Source organism: Mustela lutreola, chromosome 11 (genome assembly GCF_030435805.1).
Source record: "Mustela lutreola isolate mMusLut2 chromosome 11, mMusLut2.pri, whole genome shotgun sequence".
In the NCBI taxonomy this organism is placed as follows: Eukaryota; Metazoa; Chordata; class Mammalia; order Carnivora; family Mustelidae; genus Mustela; species Mustela lutreola.
This window is the reverse complement of record NC_081300.1, coordinates 64,463,580-64,484,787: the sequence shown is the minus strand read 5'-3', so window position 1 is coordinate 64,484,787 and position 21,208 is coordinate 64,463,580. Positions and strand designations below refer to the sequence as shown.

General features: G+C 50.1%; 1 protein-coding gene across 3 annotated transcripts; it reads left to right on the top strand.

Annotated features, from left to right (window-relative positions):
• The first annotated feature begins 657 nt into the window (after positions 1–657).
• Positions 658–9,047, top strand: ZNF70 (zinc finger protein 70). Of its 3 annotated transcripts, none has more exons than XM_059139708.1 (2): positions 658–898; positions 4,354–9,047. In XM_059139708.1, exon 2 carries the CDS (start codon positions 4,431–4,433, stop codon positions 5,775–5,777), a length of 1,347 nt encoding a protein of 448 aa, XP_058995691.1. In that variant the 5' UTR covers positions 658–898; positions 4,354–4,430; the 3' UTR covers positions 5,778–9,047. The 3 variants fall into 3 exon arrangements, with proteins under 3 accessions (XP_058995691.1, XP_058995692.1, XP_058995693.1); XM_059139709.1 differs by lacking the exon at positions 658–898 and adding an exon at positions 909–1,113; XM_059139710.1 differs by lacking the exon at positions 658–898 and adding an exon at positions 1,145–1,332.
• Positions 9,048–21,208: the final 12,161 nt, after the last annotated feature.

Here is a 21,208-nt window from a genome sequence, read left to right as displayed (position 1 = left end):
TCACAAGTAGGCAGAGCAGCCTACTACCTGAGCAACTGGGCCGAGTAGGGGGCACTGGGTAGGGGAGCAATCCTTATTAGAAGCAGAGCTGAGAGTCTGGGTGTGTGGTGGGGGTTGGGAGGTGTTGGAGCGGGCTTCAAAAACACACTGTTCGTCCCTCCCGGTTCCTTTAAGAGGCGCCTATGTCTGGAGGTCATCCCTCACATGCACTGGAGTTCCGGGTCTCCAGGGTCCAGCCTCCACTCCCAGCTGTCTCCTGGGCCCTCACTCGGCCCCTTCTCGTCTGTCTCTGCTGGTACCAGCTCGGCAGGCAGGACCAGGTTACCCAGGAAGGGTGAATCATGCAGGACCCCTGGGCCTGCGCGAGGTGACAGGCTCCACAGCTCTAGTTACCCCTTCCCTTCTCCCGAAGACCCCCGCCGCCCGCGTGGCCTCTAGCTCGCCCCCACCCGTAGGGCAAGTGCAGCGGGAACTTGGCTGTCTGCCTGCGGCTCTACGCCCGCCCGTCCGCCCGCCCTTCCCGGCCTCAGTTGCCTCTTCTGCACTCCCGCCAACGGCTAACCAGCTGTCTCCCCCAAGACCAGGATTTGTTCTGGGAACCGCCCAGAGACCACCAGTCCCAGCCTTGGAACCTAGAGTCGTGGCGCCTGAGTTCGCGGACGCCAGGGGCCGCCGGAGCACCGAGACGTAGGGACCTCCACGCGGCCTAGAGCGGTCCCGGAAGTGCCCGCGGGTGGGGGGCGGGGCTCCGGGCGCTCGGGCAGCCGCGGGCTCCGCGTCAGCAGCTGCCTCTGAGCTAGGCCGGGTCGGCCGCGGGTTGGAGCAGCTCTGGTGCGGCCCCGCCCCGCCCGCCCGCGGCCCCGCCCAGGCCCAGGTGAGCGGCCCCGCCCAGGCCCAGGTGAGTGGCTCCGCGTCAGCCAGTGCGACCACCTGTCCCTCCGGTGGCCCTGGGTATGGGCGTCCCCCATCGGTGGGAAGCCTGTAGGGGCTCCGCGTCGCCTCTCGAGCGGCGTGTGCGTGTCCGCAGCCGCCCGCGGGCCTCCAGCCAGGAAACCCTGACGGGACCGAGGGTCTCCCGGGTGCCCAGGCCCCGAGGGCTCCCTGAAGCATAGGGTGAGCATACAGGAGAAGCCGAGGAAGGCCCCGAGAGAGGTGGGAAGTTGGGGTTCCAGACCTTGGGATCTTCGGTCCCAAAATATTTAAGACATTGTTGAGGATAGATAAAGGATCGCCAACTTTGTGAACGGCGTGGAGACTTCAGCATGTAGGTGGTCTATAGTGGGAATGGGAAACCCCTAAGGAGGGAACCTTGGAAACATCAGGATTTAACAGGTGGGTGGAAGAAGAGTTGTAATCACAGATGCCAAGAAAAAGGGATCGGAGAGCATCAAAACAGGGAGTGGGGGAAAGAACTTTAATAAATGAAGGGAATAAAGAAGGATGTGGGAAAGGGGGTGGGGGGCTCAAAATCTTGAGGCGTTCAGGTATGCAAGGAGGGTTTAATGACAGGGTAGACCCATTTTATCACATCTTTCAGGTTTTCAAGAGAAAGCCTGAAACCTACAGAGTTTCCAATATTGGCAGCTAAGTCAAACAAAAAGAAAAAGTTCCAGCTCTTTCCTGAGCCAAACAAAACGTGTCTGTGACAGGATCCTCAGGCTGCCAATTTGCAACTTCTGAAATGAAGGGTTTTGAGAAGGGAGCTTTTGGTGAGCACTGCCAAAAGGGGTGGGAAAGTGAGGTCTGAGAATAGAGGGATTGGCCATAAGGAGGTCACTGGATGGAAGAGCTGAAGATGCTGAAGTCCCAGCTGGAATTGGAAACTTGAAATTTGTCTTGGTGCAGTACACAGTCCTATGATTTTCTTTGGCAACATTTAACATCTTAGGAGGAATTGGCGGAGAGCTTTGGTATTTGGCGGCTGGTTGCAGCAGGGCAAGGAGGTGAGGAACGTGATGCTGGTCAGAGTCTGTGGTTCGATCCACAATAGAGTCTAAGCTAGACAGGGAAGGGTGGACTAGAAGTGGAGAGCCAGGATGAAATCAGTGGGTTGTTAGACCCAATGAGATTAATCTAGAGAACCTGAAGGATGGGAGATTCTGGTTGCTGAAGAAGAGGGGAAGGGGAGATAAGTGATCAAAGAATTTTTGAGAATACTTCAGTTCTTTGCTTTTTTTCCACACCTGGCCTTCGTATCGCCTGATTATTCATTAAAAAAAAAAAAAATCGTTTCCAAATAGGAATGAGCTCCATTGCGACTATGCTGATTAATTTAGTGTGTTTTTGAGCTGCTTGTCTACACTTCAGTGTACTGCTAATAGTATCTTTGTATATAGAATTGTGAGGATTAAATGCACATGTGCTTATAGAAGGCCTAGTAGTGCCCAGCACATAGTAGATGCTCAATAAACACGAGCTGTTATTGTTATGATTCCTGGGGTTTCCCTTCAGCTTGCATAGCAATTTCTGTTTCGTTTTTTAATCTTTTTTTTTTTTTAAGATTTTATTTATTTATTTGACAGAGAGAGATCACAGTAGGAGAGAGGAAGGGAAGAGATCACAGAGAGAGAGGAAGGGAAGCAGGCCCCCTGCTGAGCAGAGAGCCTGATGTGGGACTCGATCCCAGGACCCTGAGATCATGACCCGAGCCGAAGGCAGCAGCTTAACCCACTGAGCCACCCAGGCGCCCCTCTGTTTTGTTTTTTTTAAGATTTTATTTTTTATTTATTTGACAGAAAAAGAGAGATCACAAGTAGGCAGAGGGGCAGGCAGAGAAAGAGGGAGAAGCAGGCTCCCTGCTGAGCAGAGAGCCCGATGCAGGGCTCGATCCCAGGACCCTGAGATCATGACCTGAGCTGAAGACAGGGGTTAACCCACTGAGCCACCCAGGCGCCCCTTGCACAGCAATTTCTGAATGAGGTCACGAGAGGCTCCCTTGGAGGCCACCACAGTGGAATGGGGGGTGTTCCGGGATCCGTCCATGTCCCTATGAAAACAACCCCCATTAACTGGAGCATCTCTGCTTTTATCTTTTATTTATTTGTATCTCCCAGATGATTTATTTGAATAGAGTTCTGTGCCCCCCTCCCCTCAAAAAAGTGTAGCCATTAGTTCTAGCAGGAAAACATGACTTTTCTTCCATTCAGTGGAAATTGTCCTGTTATGCTGGGGGCTGGGGGCTTCACGTTGAAGGAGCACAGTACTTGCCCCCAGGGAGCTCTCAGGCAGCATGTTTGCCGTCCAGGGTTGTGAGTGCTTTGATGGACACGTGCACCGAGCTCTGCAGGTCCCTGAGCCTGAGATCACCAGACTTAGGGTACAGAAAAAGGGACATTAAGACTGAGTCTGGGGGCGCCTGGTGGCTCAGTGGGTTAAAGCCTCTGCCTTTGGCTCAGGTCATGATCCCAGGGTCCTGGGATCTAGCCCCGCATCGGGCTCTCTGCTCTGCAGGGAGCCTGCTTCCTCCCTTCTCTCTCTGCCTGCCTCTCTGCCTACTTGTGATCTCTGTCTGTCAAATAAATAAATAAAATCTTTAAAAAAAAAAAAAAGACTGGGTCTGGGAAGATGAGCCAGTGGCAATCTGAGATGGGAGGGGAACCTGTTAGGAGCATGAAGCAGCAGCTAGGGCTACATGGAAGGAGAGGCTGGATCTGGGGCTGGGACGGCTAGTGCGAAGGGCTTTGTGAAGGCTTTGGGCTGCCGCGAGATCCTGAGGCAGATGATCGGGCCTGTGTTTGGGGTATTTGAAGCTGGTGTCAAGGTAGAGAACAGACCTGAGGGAGGAGTAGAAGCTGGGGGTCGGTGGTCATTTGGGCAGTGAGCATTGAAGTGATCCTGGGGAACTGCATGAGGCCTCAGCTGCAGACTGACAGAGAGACAGAGACCTCTTCATAGAGCCTCAGGAAATGGACAGACTAGATGTATGGGGTGAGAGAGGGGGAAGGTCTAGGCTGACTCCCAGGGTTGTGGCTTGGGCACCTGATTGGAGGGGCTGCAGCTAACCTAGTAGAGGAGGGAAGTTTGTACTCTCAAAAACTGCCATCGTCAAGATCCTCCATTAGCCAGAATCTTGCCCCCTTTCCACAGTGGCTCCACTTCTGGTCTCGTCTACCTTTCTGAACCCCTTCAGTCTTTAGATTCTAGATCCCATGGTATAGCACTTGATTCTGTCCATCTTCTTTGTCGTGTTTCTGATAAATCAGACTTGTCTCTAACTCAGTGGGGATCATCTCAAGGGCCAGCTTGGATCTTATACCTATTTCGTTTAGTCCACGATAGATTCTGGCACAGGCAGGAGGTACGTCCTAGGGCCCTGATCTGCAGACTTGACAATGTTCCTTGTTTTCTTCTCAGATTGGGAGGACAGTAAGTGCCCTTAAGAAGACGATCTTTCAAGAAATACAGTTATTGGGGGTGACACTAGATTCACAATGGAGGTTCCCCCAGCAGCCAAGTTTGGTGAGACCTTTGTGTTTGGGGACAGCTTAGAGATGCAGCAAGGACTCTTCCCAGAGGAGGACCTGGGGGATCCTTTTCTTCAGGAAAGAGGTTTAGAGCAAATGGCTGTTATTTATAAGGAGATCCCTCTCGGGGAACAAGACGAGGAACATGACGATTATGAGGGCAATTTCAGCTTATGCTCAAGCCCTGTTCAGCATCAGAGTACCCCCCCGGTGAACAGACCCCAGGATGATGACATCTTCAGCCCAACCTTCTTCCAGAAATCAGACCTTAGTATGTGTCAGATAATCCACAGTGGAGAGGAACCCAGTAAACACAATTGTGAGAAGGCGAACAGGGCACACTCAGGACCTAACGAGCCTCACAGAACTGCACCACCCGCAAAACCCTATGCATGTCGGGAATGTGGGAAGGCCTTCAGCCAGAGCTCACACCTCCTCAGGCACCTGGTGATTCACACCGGGGAGAAGCCCTATGAGTGCTGTGAGTGTGGGAAGGCCTTCAGCCAGAGCTCACACCTTCTCAGACATCAGATCATTCACACTGGGGAGAAGCCCTACGAATGCCGGGAATGTGGAAAAGCCTTTCGCCAGAGCTCAGCCCTCACACAACACCAGAAAACCCACACTGGAAAGAGACCGTACGAGTGTAGGGAATGTGGGAAGGATTTCAGCCGGAGCTCAAGTCTCAGAAAACACGAGAGAATCCATACAGGAGAGAAACCGTATCAGTGTAAGGAATGTGGGAAATCCTTCAACCAGAGCTCCGGCCTGAGCCAGCATCGGAAAATCCACACGCTCAAGAAACCTCACGAATGCGATCTCTGTGGGAAAGCCTTTTGTCACAGGTCCCACCTCATTCGGCACCAGAGGATTCACACTGGGAAGAAACCTTACAAATGTGAAGAGTGTGGGAAGGCCTTCAGCCAGAGCTCCAACCTCATTGAACATCGTAAGACCCACACCGGTGAAAAACCCTACAAATGCCATAAGTGTGGGAAAGCTTTCAGCCAGAGCTCCTCCCTCATTGAGCACCAGCGCATCCACACTGGGGAGAAGCCCTATGAGTGTGGCCAGTGTGGGAAGGCTTTCTGCCACAGCTCTGCCCTCATTCAGCACCAGAGAATCCACACTGGAAAGAAACCTTACGCATGCAACGAGTGTGGCAAAGCCTTCCGGCACAGGTCAGCCCTTATTGAGCACTATAAAACCCACACCAGAGAGAAGCCCTACGAGTGTAACAAATGTGGCAAGTCCTTCAGGGGAAGCTCACACCTTATTCGGCATCAGAAAATCCATGCTGGGGAGAAGCTCTAGAAGGAGGAACTCACACCAAAGCTTGAGACCCTTTCCCAGATGGAGCCCATACCCCATCGTCAAAGACCCTGCCCACCTCCCTGATCCCAGGGCCAAATGGAAATGTGCCACCCCCAGTGCTTCTGGCCACACACACTAGCAGCCAGGCCCCCTCACGGACCCCCAGGCACCCCACATACGGCCGGTTTACTGAGTGGCAGGGAGGGTGGAGTAATGGGAAGGCCCCTGAAACAGAGGCATACCCCAAAGGAGACCTGGCCTTCAAGTCATTCACATTTGACTCCCAAGCCTAGGAGATTGGGTTTTGCCATCTCTTTGCCCTTGTCAAAATCCAGAAGAATAAACAGAGGGAGAAAGTTGAGTGAAACACACAAAAATGTCAGATGGACTCTAATGTCAGCTGCCGTCTGGCACTTTGAGAAGACAGAACTGTGTTCACGGTCCAAATCCGCTAAAGAAAAATGAATCTGGAAGTAGTTAACAGCAAAGTGGAATCTTCCACCTGGCTTGAGCATTGGTGGGGACAACCAACAACCTCCCTTACAGAAGAAAGGGAGGGTCTGAAAGGACTCATTATGGGGTTGGGGAAGAGGGTGGCAAGCCCCTGGCATGGTCTCTTGATCCCTGTTCTTTTAGAATAAGAATAGTTTCTGGCAGATGGCTCTTTCATAGGACGGTAGAGGTTTGGTCCTGTAGGCCAGAGGACATTTGACCTTGGCTTTGACTCAGCCTGGCCTAAGGCATTAGTGCCCTCCAGTTATAACCTCTCCACAAGACCTAGGGCTTCCCAGACCACAGTGTGTGTAGGTTGGCCCCATGGCCGGTTTCTGGTCCAGTGGCTCTGTAGTGCTGGGGGACGTGGGAAGCATGGCCATCCAGTCAGTTCAGATCCCAGTTCCACTCCTCCTACTTGTGTGACCTTGAGGAAGCTCCAAGGCTCTGTTTCTCAATCTGTGAGATGGGGCTATTGGGACCTGGCTGACTCCTGTTCAGAATGAAACCAGCCAGGAAGTTCTTTGGCAACTGGCAGTTGAGGATGGAGACCAAGAGGGACCCTTGCCCTAGCCAGAGATCTATTTCCTAAAGGCAGGAGAGGCACCCCTGCTGGTTCCCTGGATGCCAGGGTCTGTAGCCCACCCTCTTGTTGAACCGAGACTCAGGCTTTCCATTACCCCCTCCTGCCTGCCCCCAGGGCTGTGGGTGCCCTGTGGGGCCACCTCCCACAAAGGGACCCTTTCCAGATGCCATCCTAAAGCTCTCCCCATCATCAGTGTGGTCTGTGCGGCCTGCATACCCATGCTTCTCTCCTCTCCTCAGGCTTTGCTCAAAAATTACCATTGCCTGCTGCCTGCCTAGACCAATTCAGTTGGCATCCCCAGAGGTGGGGCTCAGACAGTGGTATGTTTTTAAATCTTCCTAGGTGATTAGAATGTTCTAGTACATAGCCAGGGTGTGAGCCCTATGCTAGGCATCATCACGACCCCAGCATCTCCCAAATGTGCTGGGCATGAGCAGAGTTTGAAGGTGGCCATTCTGTCTCAGGACCCACACCTCCCTTCTGCCAGGAATCGGCACAGGCTGAACCATGTCTGGCTGGTTGAGAGGTGTCTGGCCCTGGTCCTTGGGCCTTCGTGTGTCCACCAGGATCTCTTTGGTACTGCCTTCCCCCAGGCTCCTCAGTGCCATTCTGAGCGATTCTGAAGTTTTCCAAAAGTTTATGGCTGGGATCCCATGACCCCCATCATGGGAATACTGGCTGTTTCAGCTCAGCTTGGCGATCATGTATTGTTTTGATGAATACAAATGGACAAGTAATGGTTACTTAGTAAGTGGAACTTGGCAGGCTGGAGACTTTAAAAGGCCAGGTCTCCAGCTGGGGGGATGACAGCAGGCGTCCCAGCCATGGGGACAGCAGCTGCTCCTGTCAAGCTCCTCTCTGTTGCATGAATGTGTGAAACCTCGAGCCAGCACCCGGGTCTCCTAGAACCTACTGTACCACCAGCTAGACCAGCCTGACCAGCTGGCCCCACGTATTATAGGCAGGTGGCCTGCACTGAGGGTCTGCAGTTACTTACTAAAAGTGCAGAGAGAGTTGAGACCCCTGCTCAGCGTGGGTGGAACAGCAGCACCCCCCACAAGATCTACCTCCTTGGCACCCCCATTTGACCTCGCCTTGGCCAGGCTTGTTCTCACCTGGCAGTCATCAGTTTCCTACCTTTGATGTCTCTCCGTGTGCTTCTGCACACCCCAGCCAAATTGATTTTCCTAAAGCTTTTTGCACATGCCACCACTTTCCTTAAAACCAACCCTCAGGGGCTGTTCTACGGATAAGCCCCCATTTCAGCCAATCTGGCTTGCTCCTTTGGAACAGACCACAGGGGCTTCAGGCCCTGCCTGGACGCTCCCTTGTCTCCCAGCTTCCCTTAGCTCATTTTATGCCCTTCTTGCGTTTTGGGATATGCACTTTTGCCTCCTCCTCATCCCCTGACCCCCGTCTCCTCCTTCCTCTTGACAATTTATGTAACATTGAGACCCCCTTTTCAGAAGGGTGGATGGATTCTCCCATAACCATGGTGGAACCAGGTACTTTTCAAAGACTGAGCAGGACCTAGTCCCTTCTGTTCGTATTCCTTTACTTTTATATATTTTCAAATCCTTCAATTTATTTAGGTTCTGGAACAGTATAGTATTACAAGAGAACATCCTGGTAACATTTTAATTGTCCTGGGATTTAGTTGTTGTTTTTGTTTGTCTTACATTTTTTTTTTTCCTTCTAATGGCAGATGTTGAGTGTTATAAAGCTCTGGCTTTCGGTTTTGTTGACTAATTGGATGGTTTTGTCCAAGTGTATGTATTGTCTGCCTTTTTTTTTTTAACTTCATATTTTATATTTCTAAATTTATTTAGCTATAGCTAATCATATTTTTAATATTTCTAGTAAATGCAGGTACTCTGGTCTAGGACTTTTTTCTTAGAGCTTTTTCTGCATTCTTTCAACTTGACACATGCAAGTTCTTGTTACCATATGAGGAATTGCCTTTTGGCCCAAGGGTTGTTATTTTTTCTGTACTTCCAAGTGATGACTGCATAGGTCATTGCCATTCTTTCTTACTGTGCTGTGGTATCAACATTTCTAAGTGCCCATAGAACAACGCTGGGCCTGAAGATACGATCAGTTTTTATAAAGCATTTGTGTACTCTCAAGAAATGGGTTTGTACTCCATCCATTCTATTTGTTAACTTGTTTTTAAATTACTTTATTCAAGTTCATATTTTCTCTGTTGTTTACTTTACATTTCTTAACCTGGGGTCTGCATACTGCCCAGGAGCCCAGGAGCACGCAGGTCTATTGTAGAGTCGGCATAGAGGGTGGAACAAAGCTGGGGGTTATGAATGTGAATGGATTGTTTGGGGTCAGGGGTTGGGGGGACATGTAGCATTCCCCACATTCTGGAAAGGCTCTGTGAGCCCCCAAACAGTTAGGAGCATTCACTGACATGATCAGATCATAATCTGATTTTGTGTTTTTTACGTTGTTATTTCTGTTTCACTTCAATTGTTTCTATTTTATGTTTGTTGTTGTAATGTTAGATGTGATCTGCAGTTTCCTCAAATCCTTTTTGAGAAGTAGGGTATCACTAAGTAAGTACCAGGATATTTGGAGCATATATATTTAATAGTACTATATTGAAAAATTGTGCCTTTCTCTGCCCTCTTTGCCTCTTTGAATGCTTCTGGCTTACATTTCTCTTTTCCAGATACCACAATTGAAGCCCCTTGCTTTTTTCAATTTGCATCTGCATGAGAGTTGCTTTCACTCAGCATTTTATTTTCAAAATTTGTGCATATATTTTGCTGTATAACTTATAAACAGCAAAGTGTTGGATTTTATTTTCTGATTTTATAATTCTTTTTCTTTTTATGCAAGAAGTACTCATATCACAATTTAGAGTAAGGCATAATTTATCTTCATGCTTATGTTTTTATATAGATGAACTCACTTAACCCAGAAGAGGCCATGCTCATTTAAGCCTCATCTCTAGGAGCTATTCACCATGTGTGGAGTATTATTTCTGGGGATCCTGAGGGTATGTCGTTGGGTACACCACTCTTTCCTGCCTTGGTCAATGCCAGGCTCTGTCCTGAGCCCACTCTTGAAGTCAGCCTCTGGCTGCAGCGCACCTGGCTGATGCCCCGCACAGCCCTGTGGAACTCAGAGGAGTCAGACATACAAACCTGCGTGGCAAACTGGGGGCAAAGAGGATTGAAATATTTCAATTTTCGATTCTCACTCCCAAAGTTCTTTCAACATAACTTGGAATGGTACCTTGTGGCTTACTTTTTAGAAAAAAACTGCCAGATGTAGCAAAGAATTAGACCTCACAGATCCCTCCCCACACCCCCCAAGTCAACGTATAGTCATCTGGACGAGAAGCGGGAACCCCGATTGCATAACCCACATCCCCATCACCTCTCTGTCCCAGGTGGCTTCCCTGGTCAGCCTTCCCCCTTCCCCTTCTCCTGTGGTGGTAGGGGGAAGCACTGTCACAATTGCAGAGGCTCGAGAATATGGTCACTCGGCCCCTCCTGTGGCAGGTGGGGAAACAGAGGCCATGACTATGGCATAAGTGAGGTGCTTTGGTGTCAGATCTCCCCGGCAGCTGTGAGAAGGAGGAATTCTGGAGGTTCTGCTGCAGCCTTGGGCAGCTCTTGGCAGGACTTTTCAGGTGGCAAGTGGTTTAGTCACCACAGTCCAAAGTGAAAACCAAGTATTCTCTGTTCGCTCAGAGCTGCTCAGCCCTTGGGGACAAGTGGACGTTCACCAACGTCACAAAAGGTGGATATATGTATTTGCCAGAATGCCAACACATAGAATTACTGGGGATGGGGAAAGAGAAGCCCTTTTCTTGTCGGAGAACCCCATCTTCAGTATCTAATGACCCAGGACACTGCATCAGAAGGCTGCCTGGTGAGTGCGGAATTGGGGTGTCAGGACGTGGACCATGCCTACTGCACCAGAGGCCATCCCCTTGCACACACTCAGAATGCTGGTGGGGAGCACATGAAGACTGTCCAGGGTCCACACTCTCCCCCTTGGGGGTTGCCTGCCTTCTGAGGTCCTGAAGTGCCTTCTGGTGGCCGTCTGCAAACACGTGAAATGTTGTTACCAGAGCTCCCCAAGTGAAGTGTCTTTCAGTCCCTGCTTCCCTTTATGAACACCCTTAGCCAGGCTTCACCTTCTCCCTGGAGATGACTGGAAGCACCACCGTTTCTGCCTTCTGGACCTCACTTAGGTCTTCCAGGTCCTGGAACCCCTGAAGTGAGAGTGAGTCACAAACAGCCAAGTAGTAAGGTGCTCCTTATGTAACCCTCACATTGCCTCTTGGAAAAGGAAGTGGTCCCTTGTGTGGTTCTGGGTGGGTCTTCTCACAGGACTGTAGGCACCCCCAAAAGTGAAGAGTTGTACTAGGCTTGTGCAGGAGGTGGAAAGGGGGCACAGTTGCCTTCCTGGAGGCGGTGGGGGTTTGTGTGGGTCTTATAAATAAAGCCCAATGCCTCTCCCTCCCTCTGATGGCCCATCTTCCATTTACCTGAGTCCTGGAGGGGAGGGACCTGCCACCATGTCTCAAGGTGGGCTGGAGACTGGAGCCTATGCTGTGTGAAGGGGACTTACTCCTGCCTGTTGTGCATAGCAAGGGTTTTTTTTTCAACACACATTCACCTGTTCTTCTCTCCGTACTTGCTGATAAGCCAAGAGCCAGACACCACCTCCTCTCCTGCCTTCTCATTCACTCTTCCCCACCCCAAGTCAGGGCCTTGCTCTCTCAAGGCCACCTCCTCCTGTCACTTGATTGCTCCTACTCAGGGCTGCTGCTGTCCACCGCTGCCCCACTGCAGGCCTCCCACCACTGACCTGACTTACTCTCCATGTCTGAGTGATCATTCTGACTCAGTCGGATGGGGTCACTCCCTTTCTCAAACACCCCTGTTGGTTTCTTTCTTTCTTTCTTTTTAAAAAAATATTTTATTTGTTTATATAGCAGAGATCACAAGTAGGCAGAGAGGCAGGGAGAGAGAGAGGAGGAAGCAGGCTCCCTGCTAAGCAGAGAGTCTGCTGTGGGGCTCAATCCCAGGACCCTGAGATCACGACCTGAGCCAAAGGCAGAGGCTTTAGCCCATTGAGCCACCCAGGTACCCCAATCCCTGTTGGTTTCTATGTAAACCTCTGCTGAGGCCAGCTTGTAGGACCTTCCAGATGTGACCCTTCGTCCTCACCCAGGCCCTCCATGCCCCTGCCACGCTGAACCCTGTCTTCCCAAACATGCCTTCCTCTGGCAGGAAGAGAGGAAGGGTGCCCTTCGGGAGACTGTTGTCTCCCACCCACAGAAAGAACATGGGCTGAAGATAGGGCATCTTTCTCCAGGGTTAGCTGCTCTGAGAAGGCCAGGTTCCCCCACTGCGCCCTTCCCGGCTCTGTGCTGGTTAGGTGCAGCTGGACCAGGGAAGAAGGCCATGTTCAGGGTGAGAGTCAACACCTCAGTTAGTGGAGAATGAGAAAAGACAGTGGGTCCAAAATAGGGTGACTGTCCTCCTCTGTGTCTCACGGTGACACTTTCACATCATCTCAAGACCTGGCATATTTACATATCTCCTAAAATTGACTTTGCAAGCCCCCTGGGCATCCCCAACTACAGTTTTGCCTGAGCCCTCAGCCTCCACAGCCTGGCCCCTGCCCAAGATAGCCAGGGCTCTCAGATCCTCACAGTGACTGAAGCTCACCTTGTCCTTGGTTTCTTTCCAGTGTGATGGAGCCAGGGCCCAGCAGGACTCTTGAGGGAAAGCCGGTCCATAGAGTAAAGTGAAGAGCTTGGAGTCCGTTTCAAGATTGTAACGGGAGACCTTAGTGTTTTGTGTCCTCAGGCACCAATGTTGAGAATTCGGGCAAGAGTCCAGAGTACCTGGAGCAGGGAAGTGAAAGGGAGGGAGACGAAGAGACCCGCCAATCCACGGGGACAGAGGAGAACAGGGCTGGGACAACAGGGGGATCCCCTTGTCTGAGACCTCAGTGCTTTCCAGAGGCTAAGTATCAGATGTGAAGCAAGAGGCCACCAGTGGGCGCCAGGAGCCTGCCCCATAGAGCTACTGGGAGCAGGACACACCACCCACTCACAGGACAGGTGCTCCCCAGCCTATGGGATGTCCAGTAGCTGCCTCCCCTCCCGCCTCTCCACACCATCTCTTCTCCCTTTTGCTTCAGCCATGCCCACTGGTCTGAAGCCCACCTCCAGCTCTGGGGTCACAGGAGGCCAAGCCTGGAGGCCCTTACTACATGCACGAGTGCTACCAGATTTTTACACATCTCTACCAGTAACTTGTAGAAGAAGAGGGCTGTGAATGAAAAAAGCTAGAGAAGACTTGAACAAGACAGTTGACCTCACAGCCATCTATGGAGCAGAGCGTGCCAAATGCGGAATACATTCTTTCCAAGGACACATGGAAAAAAAGTGCACACATGCTGGGCTAGGCCGAAGTACAGATTATGTTCTTGGAATATAGCACAATGATGCTAGAAACCATAAACGTGTAGCAGAGAAAGTGGAGCTGCTTCACCCCCTAGCCAGGATTTACAGGCCGGGGCGCCAGCAGCAAGATGTGTTTCCCATACACACGACTTCAGGCTCTGCTAGTTGAGAAGTTTTCATTCCCAAGAGAAGCATGCTTTTTCCAAGGACGCAGTAAGAGGCCACCCCCTTGGCCACTGTGGGCATCTCATGTCAGGGCACAACAGGCGTGGGTGATCAGCCTGTCGGTATTGGGAGCTGGGAGGAATGCGGAGCTCGGAGGGCCTCAGGGTACCTTCATCCTGAGAGGACAGTTCATGCCAACTACTCCTGCCTCCCTCAGTCAGAAGGGCTCATGTCCTAGATCCTCCAGAAAGGAGATTTGGATTACTGTGCTGGACAAGGTAGTCAGGTCTGCTGAGTTGCTTGGTGATGGCCAAGGGAATACAGAACAGGCAGTGGAAGCAATAAGCACCAGCTGCAGCCAGGGAACTGGCACAAAAAACAGTAGTTCCCAGCATTTCTTTCTTGCTTCTACATGAACATACGTGCATTTGTTTACTTATCTACTTTTAAGATTTTATTCAGTTTTTAAATTTTTTGTTCTATTTTATTTATTAAATTATAATGTATTATTTGTTTCAGGGGTACAGGTCTGTGAATCATCAGTCTATTCAGTTATTTATTATATTTTTTTAAAGATTTTATTTATTTACTTGTCAGAGATAGAGGGAGAGAGAGCGAGTGAGCACAGGCAGACAGAGAGGCAGGCAGAGACAGAGGGAGTAGCAGGCTCCCTGCTGAGCAAGGAGCCCGATGTGGGACTCGATCCCAGGGTGCTGGGATCATGACCTGAGCCGAAGGCAGCTGCCCAACCAATGAGCCACCCAGGCGTCCCAAGTTATTATTTTTTTTTAAAGATTTTATTTATTTATTTATTTGACAGAGAGAGATTACAAGTAGACAGAGAGGCAGGCAGAGAGAAAGAGAGAGAGAGAGAGAGGCAAGCAGGCTCCCTGCTGAGCAGAGAGCCCGATGCGGGACTTGATCCCAGGATCATGACCTGAGCCGAAGGCAGCGGCTTAACCCACTGAGCCACCCAGGTGCCCTATTCAGTTATTTTTAAAGACAGAGAGAGCAGGCATGTGGGGGAGAGGGAGGTGGGTGGGGGGAGGGGCAGAGATAGAAAATCTCAACCAGGTTCCATGTCTAGCACGGAGCCCAACATGGGGCTTGCTCTCACAACCATGAGATCAGTACCTGAGCCAAAATCAAGAGTCAGATGCTTAACTGACTGAGCAACCAGGTGCCCCTACTTTGGAGATTTTATTTTTTAAGTTATCTCTATACCCAACATAGGGCTTGAACTCACAACCCCGAGATCAAGAGTTGCCTGTTCAATCAACAGAGCCAGCCAGGTGCCCATGTAGGCATTTGTAAAAGCCCTCCCTCCTTTTCCCTACAATCTAAAACTAGATGTATTAAAACTGTAGTCAGGTTCCTGAACCTTCTCCTAGGCCCATCTGTACAAATTCTTCTAAAATCTGTGTTTTGTTTTGTTTTAAGTAGGCTCTACACCTAGCATGGAGTCCAACACCGGGCTTGAACTCAAGACCCTGAGACCAAAACCCAGGGTGAGATCAAGAGTCGAACACTTAACTGACAGAGCCGCCCAGGCCACTCCATCTAAAATCTGTTTTTTAGCAAGAACTCTCAGAAGTTAGTTTTACCAGAATCCCTCAGCTTTGATATTGACTGTGTTCCCCATTTTCCTCCATCCCCCAGGTGAGGTCTGATCGCCCTAGCTTGTCTTCAGCAAAGAATCTGTGTTAAGTCAGGATAGCCAGAATCCTCCTTACCCATGGTGTCCCCTCTTAGTAATCTTCCATCCACTGCCCCTCACCCTGCTCTTTGGTGACAAATGCTCTCTTGCCCATGCTGTGTTTGAATTGAACTTGTCTCTATACTAAGTCTCTTTGCCCTTATTGCAGTAGTGCCTGTATAAAACCTGTTTTTGCCACTTTAATTTGCTGACCTTCAAAACACAGCAGTCACTGTTATTTTACCAGCAAAATTGGCATTATGTAGAGCAGAGAACTGTAATTCGGGACAAGTAAGTTATGGCAAAAATCATAGGCTAGTCCACCAAACAAAGCAGAGGAACATTATTTCATGGAAAAGAAAGAGGAAGTTGGGAAGGACTGTTTTAAATGAAAGCCCATTGGAGAAAGAGCTCAAGGTGATGGCTGTTTTTCACTGCTTGAGTTGCTGGGGTAGTTGATTTTTTGTACGAAATGTAATGTATGTCTTTTCATGTGGGTCTGTGATTGATGATTCTTTCCTACTGAGGATTCTTCTTTGGGGGTGCGGGAGAGAAGACTGTAATTGACAACTTTTTAAAAAAGATTTTATTTATTTATTTGACAGAGAGAGTGAATACAAGCAGGGGGAGTGGGAGAGGGAGAAGCAGGCTTCCCACTGAGCAGGGATCCCAATGCTGGGCTCCATCCCAGGACACTGGGATCATGACCCGAGCAGAAAGCATATGCTTAATGACTGAGCCACCTGACACCCCTGTAATTGACACCTTTTGATCAAGTGGTATGGCACCAGAGCTTCCCTCTTCTGGCATCCCAACTCCATCTCAGCAAGGTTTTCCCTTTATCATTTTTCACATTTCCTTCTTTTTGATCAAGATCTTTCTTTGAGGGACGCCTGGGTGGCTCAGTTGGTTAAGCGGCTGCCTTCGGCTCAGGTCATGATCCCAGCGTCCTGGGATCGAGTCCCACATCGGGCTCCTTGCTTGGCAGGGAGCCTGCTTCTCCCTCTGCCTCTGCCTGCCACTCTGTCTGCCTGTGCTTGCTCTTGCTTCTCTCTCTATGACAAATAAATAAAATAAAAAATCTTTAAAAAAAAAAAAAAGATCTTTCTCTGAAAACATTGCTGACCAAAAATCAGATTTTCTTAAATTCATTGGCCTTTTGTCCCCTGGTGCCAGGAAAGACCTTTCCTGGGTGTCATGTGTCACGTTGGAGAGAAACAGTACCGATTGGAAATCTACTAAGACCGTGTTCGAGTAACAAGGAGGGGAAGCAAGAGAATTCTCAGGTACTTCCCATCTGTAGTCCATACTGAGATCCTAAGCCCTGGAGACCATCTCCTCCTTTGGGTAAACCGTTTTTACAAAGGTTTGACAGCCAACAAGTACAGAATCAAAAGTCACAGACAATTCCAAATTGCATCATGAGCCAAAGGTTTTAGACCCCCAAGTCCTAGGTCTGAAAGCAACCAACTAAATATATTTGTTGTCACTTATTTCAACTTAAGGGAGAAAAGTTCCTCTTGTAGAGGCAAATTTGGCGTCACGTATGCCTCTTGGAAGTCCCCACTTAAAGCAGCCATGAAAGCAAAATAATGAATACTGCAAAAGCACCCTTTCTTGCAATTAACCAAGTGCATTTGAGACGATGTGATGCAGGCACAAATGTGAAGCAATAACAGATGAATTTTTCGCAAAACAGCAAAACTTGGAGGACATTTTAAAACAGTACTGTTATCTCAAACTGGAACGGAGTGTATTATACATGATACAGTCTAATAAATTCAGAAACCATGAACCTGGATAAGAATCCAGAGTCATTCAATGGTCCAGATGAAAAAGAAAAACTTCTGCAAATCTGGAACCTTCTAACAGGCCTGGTCTGGATATCTTGGCAAAGTGGTCTCGTCAGATGTCATCTGCTTCAATTCTAGGTCACCACATGCTGTGCAGGTTCAGAGAAGGTTTGGTGCTTTCTTTACATGTCATGTAAATCCAAGAGTCTGTTCCCTGGAGTGGCATGAGTGGCACGAGGGATGGCTTGCAGTACCTGATAAGGACCTTTCTGGCAAGGTTGAAGAGTCTTTCCGGAGGTGTCTTTTCCAACAGACAAAATCCCCAGCCTGCAAGTCATGCTGGTCAAGAACTTCATCTCTTGGGAGTGCACGGTGAAAAGACTGTTCTACCGAAGAACGGTTATTTTTAATAGAAGCAACTAAATTTTTACAATACTGAAATAGATCTCTTTTATCAATTGTGGGTCAAAGGAGACTGGTGCCAAGTGCATTTGAGGTCCCAGGATTATCTCAAACGATGAGAGTCTACACGTTCCAAAGGGGGTAGATCTGAGATTTAAAAGGTCCAATGACATTGCTTTCAGCCATGTATTTGTATTTGTATTTGTCTCCACAAATTTGGCCAGTCGTGTCTTAACAGTGGTCATAAGTGTGGTCAGCTAACCCTGAGGATTGAGGATGGTCTGCACCATGGAAGTGTGGTAAAACTGGTCAAACCACTTGCTGAAGCACATGGTCAGTAAAATGGATTCCATGGTTACCATGAAGTTCTAGAGGGATTCCCCCGATAGGCAAAATCTTTTTTTTTTTTTTAAGATTTTATTTATTTATTTGTCAGAGAGAGAGCGAGCATAAGCAGGGGGAGCAACAGACTCCCCGCTGAGCAGGGAGCCCGATGTGGGACTCGATCCCAGCACTCTGGGATCATGACCTGAGCCAAAGGCAGATGCCTAACTGACTGAGCCACCCAGGTGTCCCAGGGATAACCTTTCTAAGAGAATTTAGCTGCAGAAAAAGCAGCAGCCTGTCTGCAAGGGCAAGTATCAGCCTAGTGAGAAATCATACAAACCATGACTGAAACGTATTCCTATCCATGGAATTGGGGAAGCTGTATGAAACCCATTTGCCAAAACTCAAATGGTCCAGCGGGCAGTTGAAAGTGTCTGGGCATAGTTTAAACAGGATTTCCTTTCTCCCTTGGGGCCTGTAATTGATGGTTCTTTCCTGTTGATGCTTCTGCTGGGGGTCTGTGATTGACAACCCTTGGGTCCCTGCGGTAAGTCAGAGACCTCCTGCCATTCTATTTCAGCAAGCTTCCCTTTTATCAATGTTCACAAACTTCTGTTCAGCTCCAGTTGTTGTTGTTGTTGTTGTTGTTGTTGTTGTTGGTGGTGGTGGTGGTGTGTGTGTGTGTGTGTGTGTGTGTGTGTGAGCTAGGAGAGGAATGAATATCAACTACATACCTTCTCCCTTGCTCACACACACAGACACCTAAACACACACCCCACACTCACACACTCAGGAGTCTGAGACTGGCACTTCCTTCATCCCTCACTCCTGTTCAAGACTCACAGTCTTTCACTCTCATTCATTGGTCCTCTGGAGCCAAGGGAGGATCCTTGCTCTACATGGAAGGGCCACGGGCTTAGGAAGAGAGCTGCACACAGGATGGGAACCTGATGAGAGGGTGCAAGGCGCTGGCAGTGCCCCGCAGCTTGATGGGAGGAGGGGTTCCTTGGGCTCCGAGACCTTTCTGCCTTCAACCCCAGAAGTGGGGCTGCCCTGCTCGCAAGTGAGGGGCGACCTGGAGAGGGCCCTCTCTCTGGGCACACTGCTGGCCAAGCTTCTCCCCAGAGTGTGGGTCCCAGGGAGGCGGTCCAGAGCTCTCTGCTCTCCTGGGAGGGGATGGGGCTGCCGGGGTGGAGGGGGAGGCCGCCCTGTCCCTTCCCGTTCTAGCCTCCTTCAATCTCGCCTGGGCTCCCGGAATCGCCTCACCCTCCTTGGCCACGAGGTCTCTGACCTATCTTTAGAAAAGCAGGGAAGGGGGCGCCTGGGTGGCTCAGTGGTTTAAAGCCTCTGCCTTCTGCTCAGGTCATGATCCCGGGGTCCTGGAATTGAGCCCCGCATCGGGCTCTCTGCTCAGCAGGGAGCCTGCTTTCCTCTCTCCCTCTCTCAGCCTACTTGTGATCTCTCTCTGTCAAATAAGCAAATAAAATCTTAAAAAAAAAAAAAAAGAAAAGAAAAGAAAAGAAAAAAGAAAAGCAGGGAAGGGCTCGCGCGTGCGCACGGACTGAAACAAGCGGAGACCAGGACGGTGGGGTGGGCTTGGGATCTCCGAGTAACATCACCAGAAACTGAGGCTCCAGAGTCCAGGGTTATACTAGGCGGGGGAGAATGGGGACCAGGATCGGGGGCTTAGTGACCTCCGGTTGATGCCAGGGGGCTTTATCAGGGTTCCCAGTGACGCGGAGGTATGCTCACCGCGGGGGCAGCAACCTGCGAGCATCAACAATCCAAGAAAGGGCACGAACATGGGGACCCGGGGCGTGGCCTGTCTCTGAGCTGTAAATGAGAGCCAGCTCCAGCTCAGAGTAAAAGTGACCATAGATGCCCCATTGTCCTCGCAGCTGGAGGAATACAGAGGCCCTCTGCTCCTGCGGTTCCAGGTATGGTATGTGGCCCTCTGAAGCGCTGGTGTGTGCAGGGAAGACGCGCCAGGGTTCCCGGGGCCAGTGTCTGTGGAGGAGGAACCAGAACTGCCCCGGTGTTCATCCATCTACCGGGATGGCCAGTACTGTGCTGTTTATTCATACACGGAGCCATCCTGTTCAGTCCTTATCTGTGTAGGAAGTTAGAAGGAGCAAGATATGTCCATGTGATGTTCAGGTACATTTGAGAACCTGGAGTAAAATGCAAGGGGCTCAGCATAAACTGCAGGGCTCCAGGGACACACTGGCTCCCTCTCCCGCCTCCTGCCCTTCCCTGGATGGGGCCACACTGGCCTCCTGGCTGTTCCTGCAGTTTGTCAGTTACATCCCACCCCAGGGCCTTTGCACTTACTGTTCCTTCTGTAGGGAGCACCCTTCCCTAGTTGCCTACCTGGGATGGTCCTCTCACTTTCTTCAGGAGTGGCCTCTCCTGTGCATCTACCTAAACTAACAGTTGTCACTCTCTCCCCCTTAACCCCTTCCTTTCTGTAAGGAACTCATCACGCCACATATTACAGTAGAACATGATGTTTATTCTGGCCTCTGCCACTCACTGGAACTTTGCTCCGGGATGTGGTCTCTGAGGCCACAGCCATATCCAGGCCCTACAGCAGTGTCAGGCTTCAGAGAAGATCAGCTTCTACTTGAAGACTGAAAGACATTGGGTTTCTTCCTGAAAAGTAGGGAAAGCATGGGACTATGGGGCAAGGGCAGGGACGAAGGGAGTTCAGTTTGACCAATTGTTTTTCTTTCTTTTTTAAAAAATATTTTATTTATTTATTTATTTTGAGAGAGAGAGAGAAGTGGGAGGAGGAACAGAAGGAGAGGGAGAAGCAGGCCCCCCACTGAGCAGCAAGCCTGATAACGTGGGGCTTGATCCTAGGACCCTGAGATCATGACCTGAGCTGAAGGTAGCCACTTAACCAATCAAGCCCAGGCGCCCTGACTAGTTGTTTTTCTTCTCTTAGTGAAATATCTGAGTTGGTTTACCACAGGTTAAGATTTGATGCTTCTGTGTGCACCACATCTGTGTCAGCGTTCTTGGTATTTTTGTGGTTCCCCACCCCATCTAGCATGGAGGAGACCCCTTTCAGGGACCCTCTGGTCTGGAAATTCCTCTTCCCCATCCCTTCTTCCCATGTGGTAGGTTGTGCACCCTGTGTGTGAGGGAGTGAGGGGTAAGGGACAGCCAGCTCCGCTGCTCCAACTCCTGCCCTGGGAGAAGTCCCAGCCTCTGAGTTCTGGCAGGATCCTGGGATCTGGGATGTGTGTGTGTGTGTGTGTGTGTGTGTGAGAGAGAGAGAGAGAGAGAGAGGGGGGACACTGTACAGAGACCCTTGGGATGTCTTGGCCAGGAATGTATCTGGGACACTGTGCAGCACGTGGAGAATAGCCAGGGGAAGTGGTGATGTCCCTGTGTGGGTGACACTTCTGTGCTGTGCACGATGACCTTCTGGCTGGGGCTCCTGACTGCTGGGCCATCAACTCCTGATAGGCCCAAGCTCCTCTCTCAGGCATGAGCCTGAGACTCCTTGGGCTGGGGCAG

Bases quoted from the DNA above. Each gene is read 5' to 3' on its own strand.
- ZNF70 (XM_059139708.1), top strand. From the start codon at position 4,431: ATGGAGGTTCCCCCAGCAGCCAAGTTTGGTGAGACCTTTGTGTTTGGG.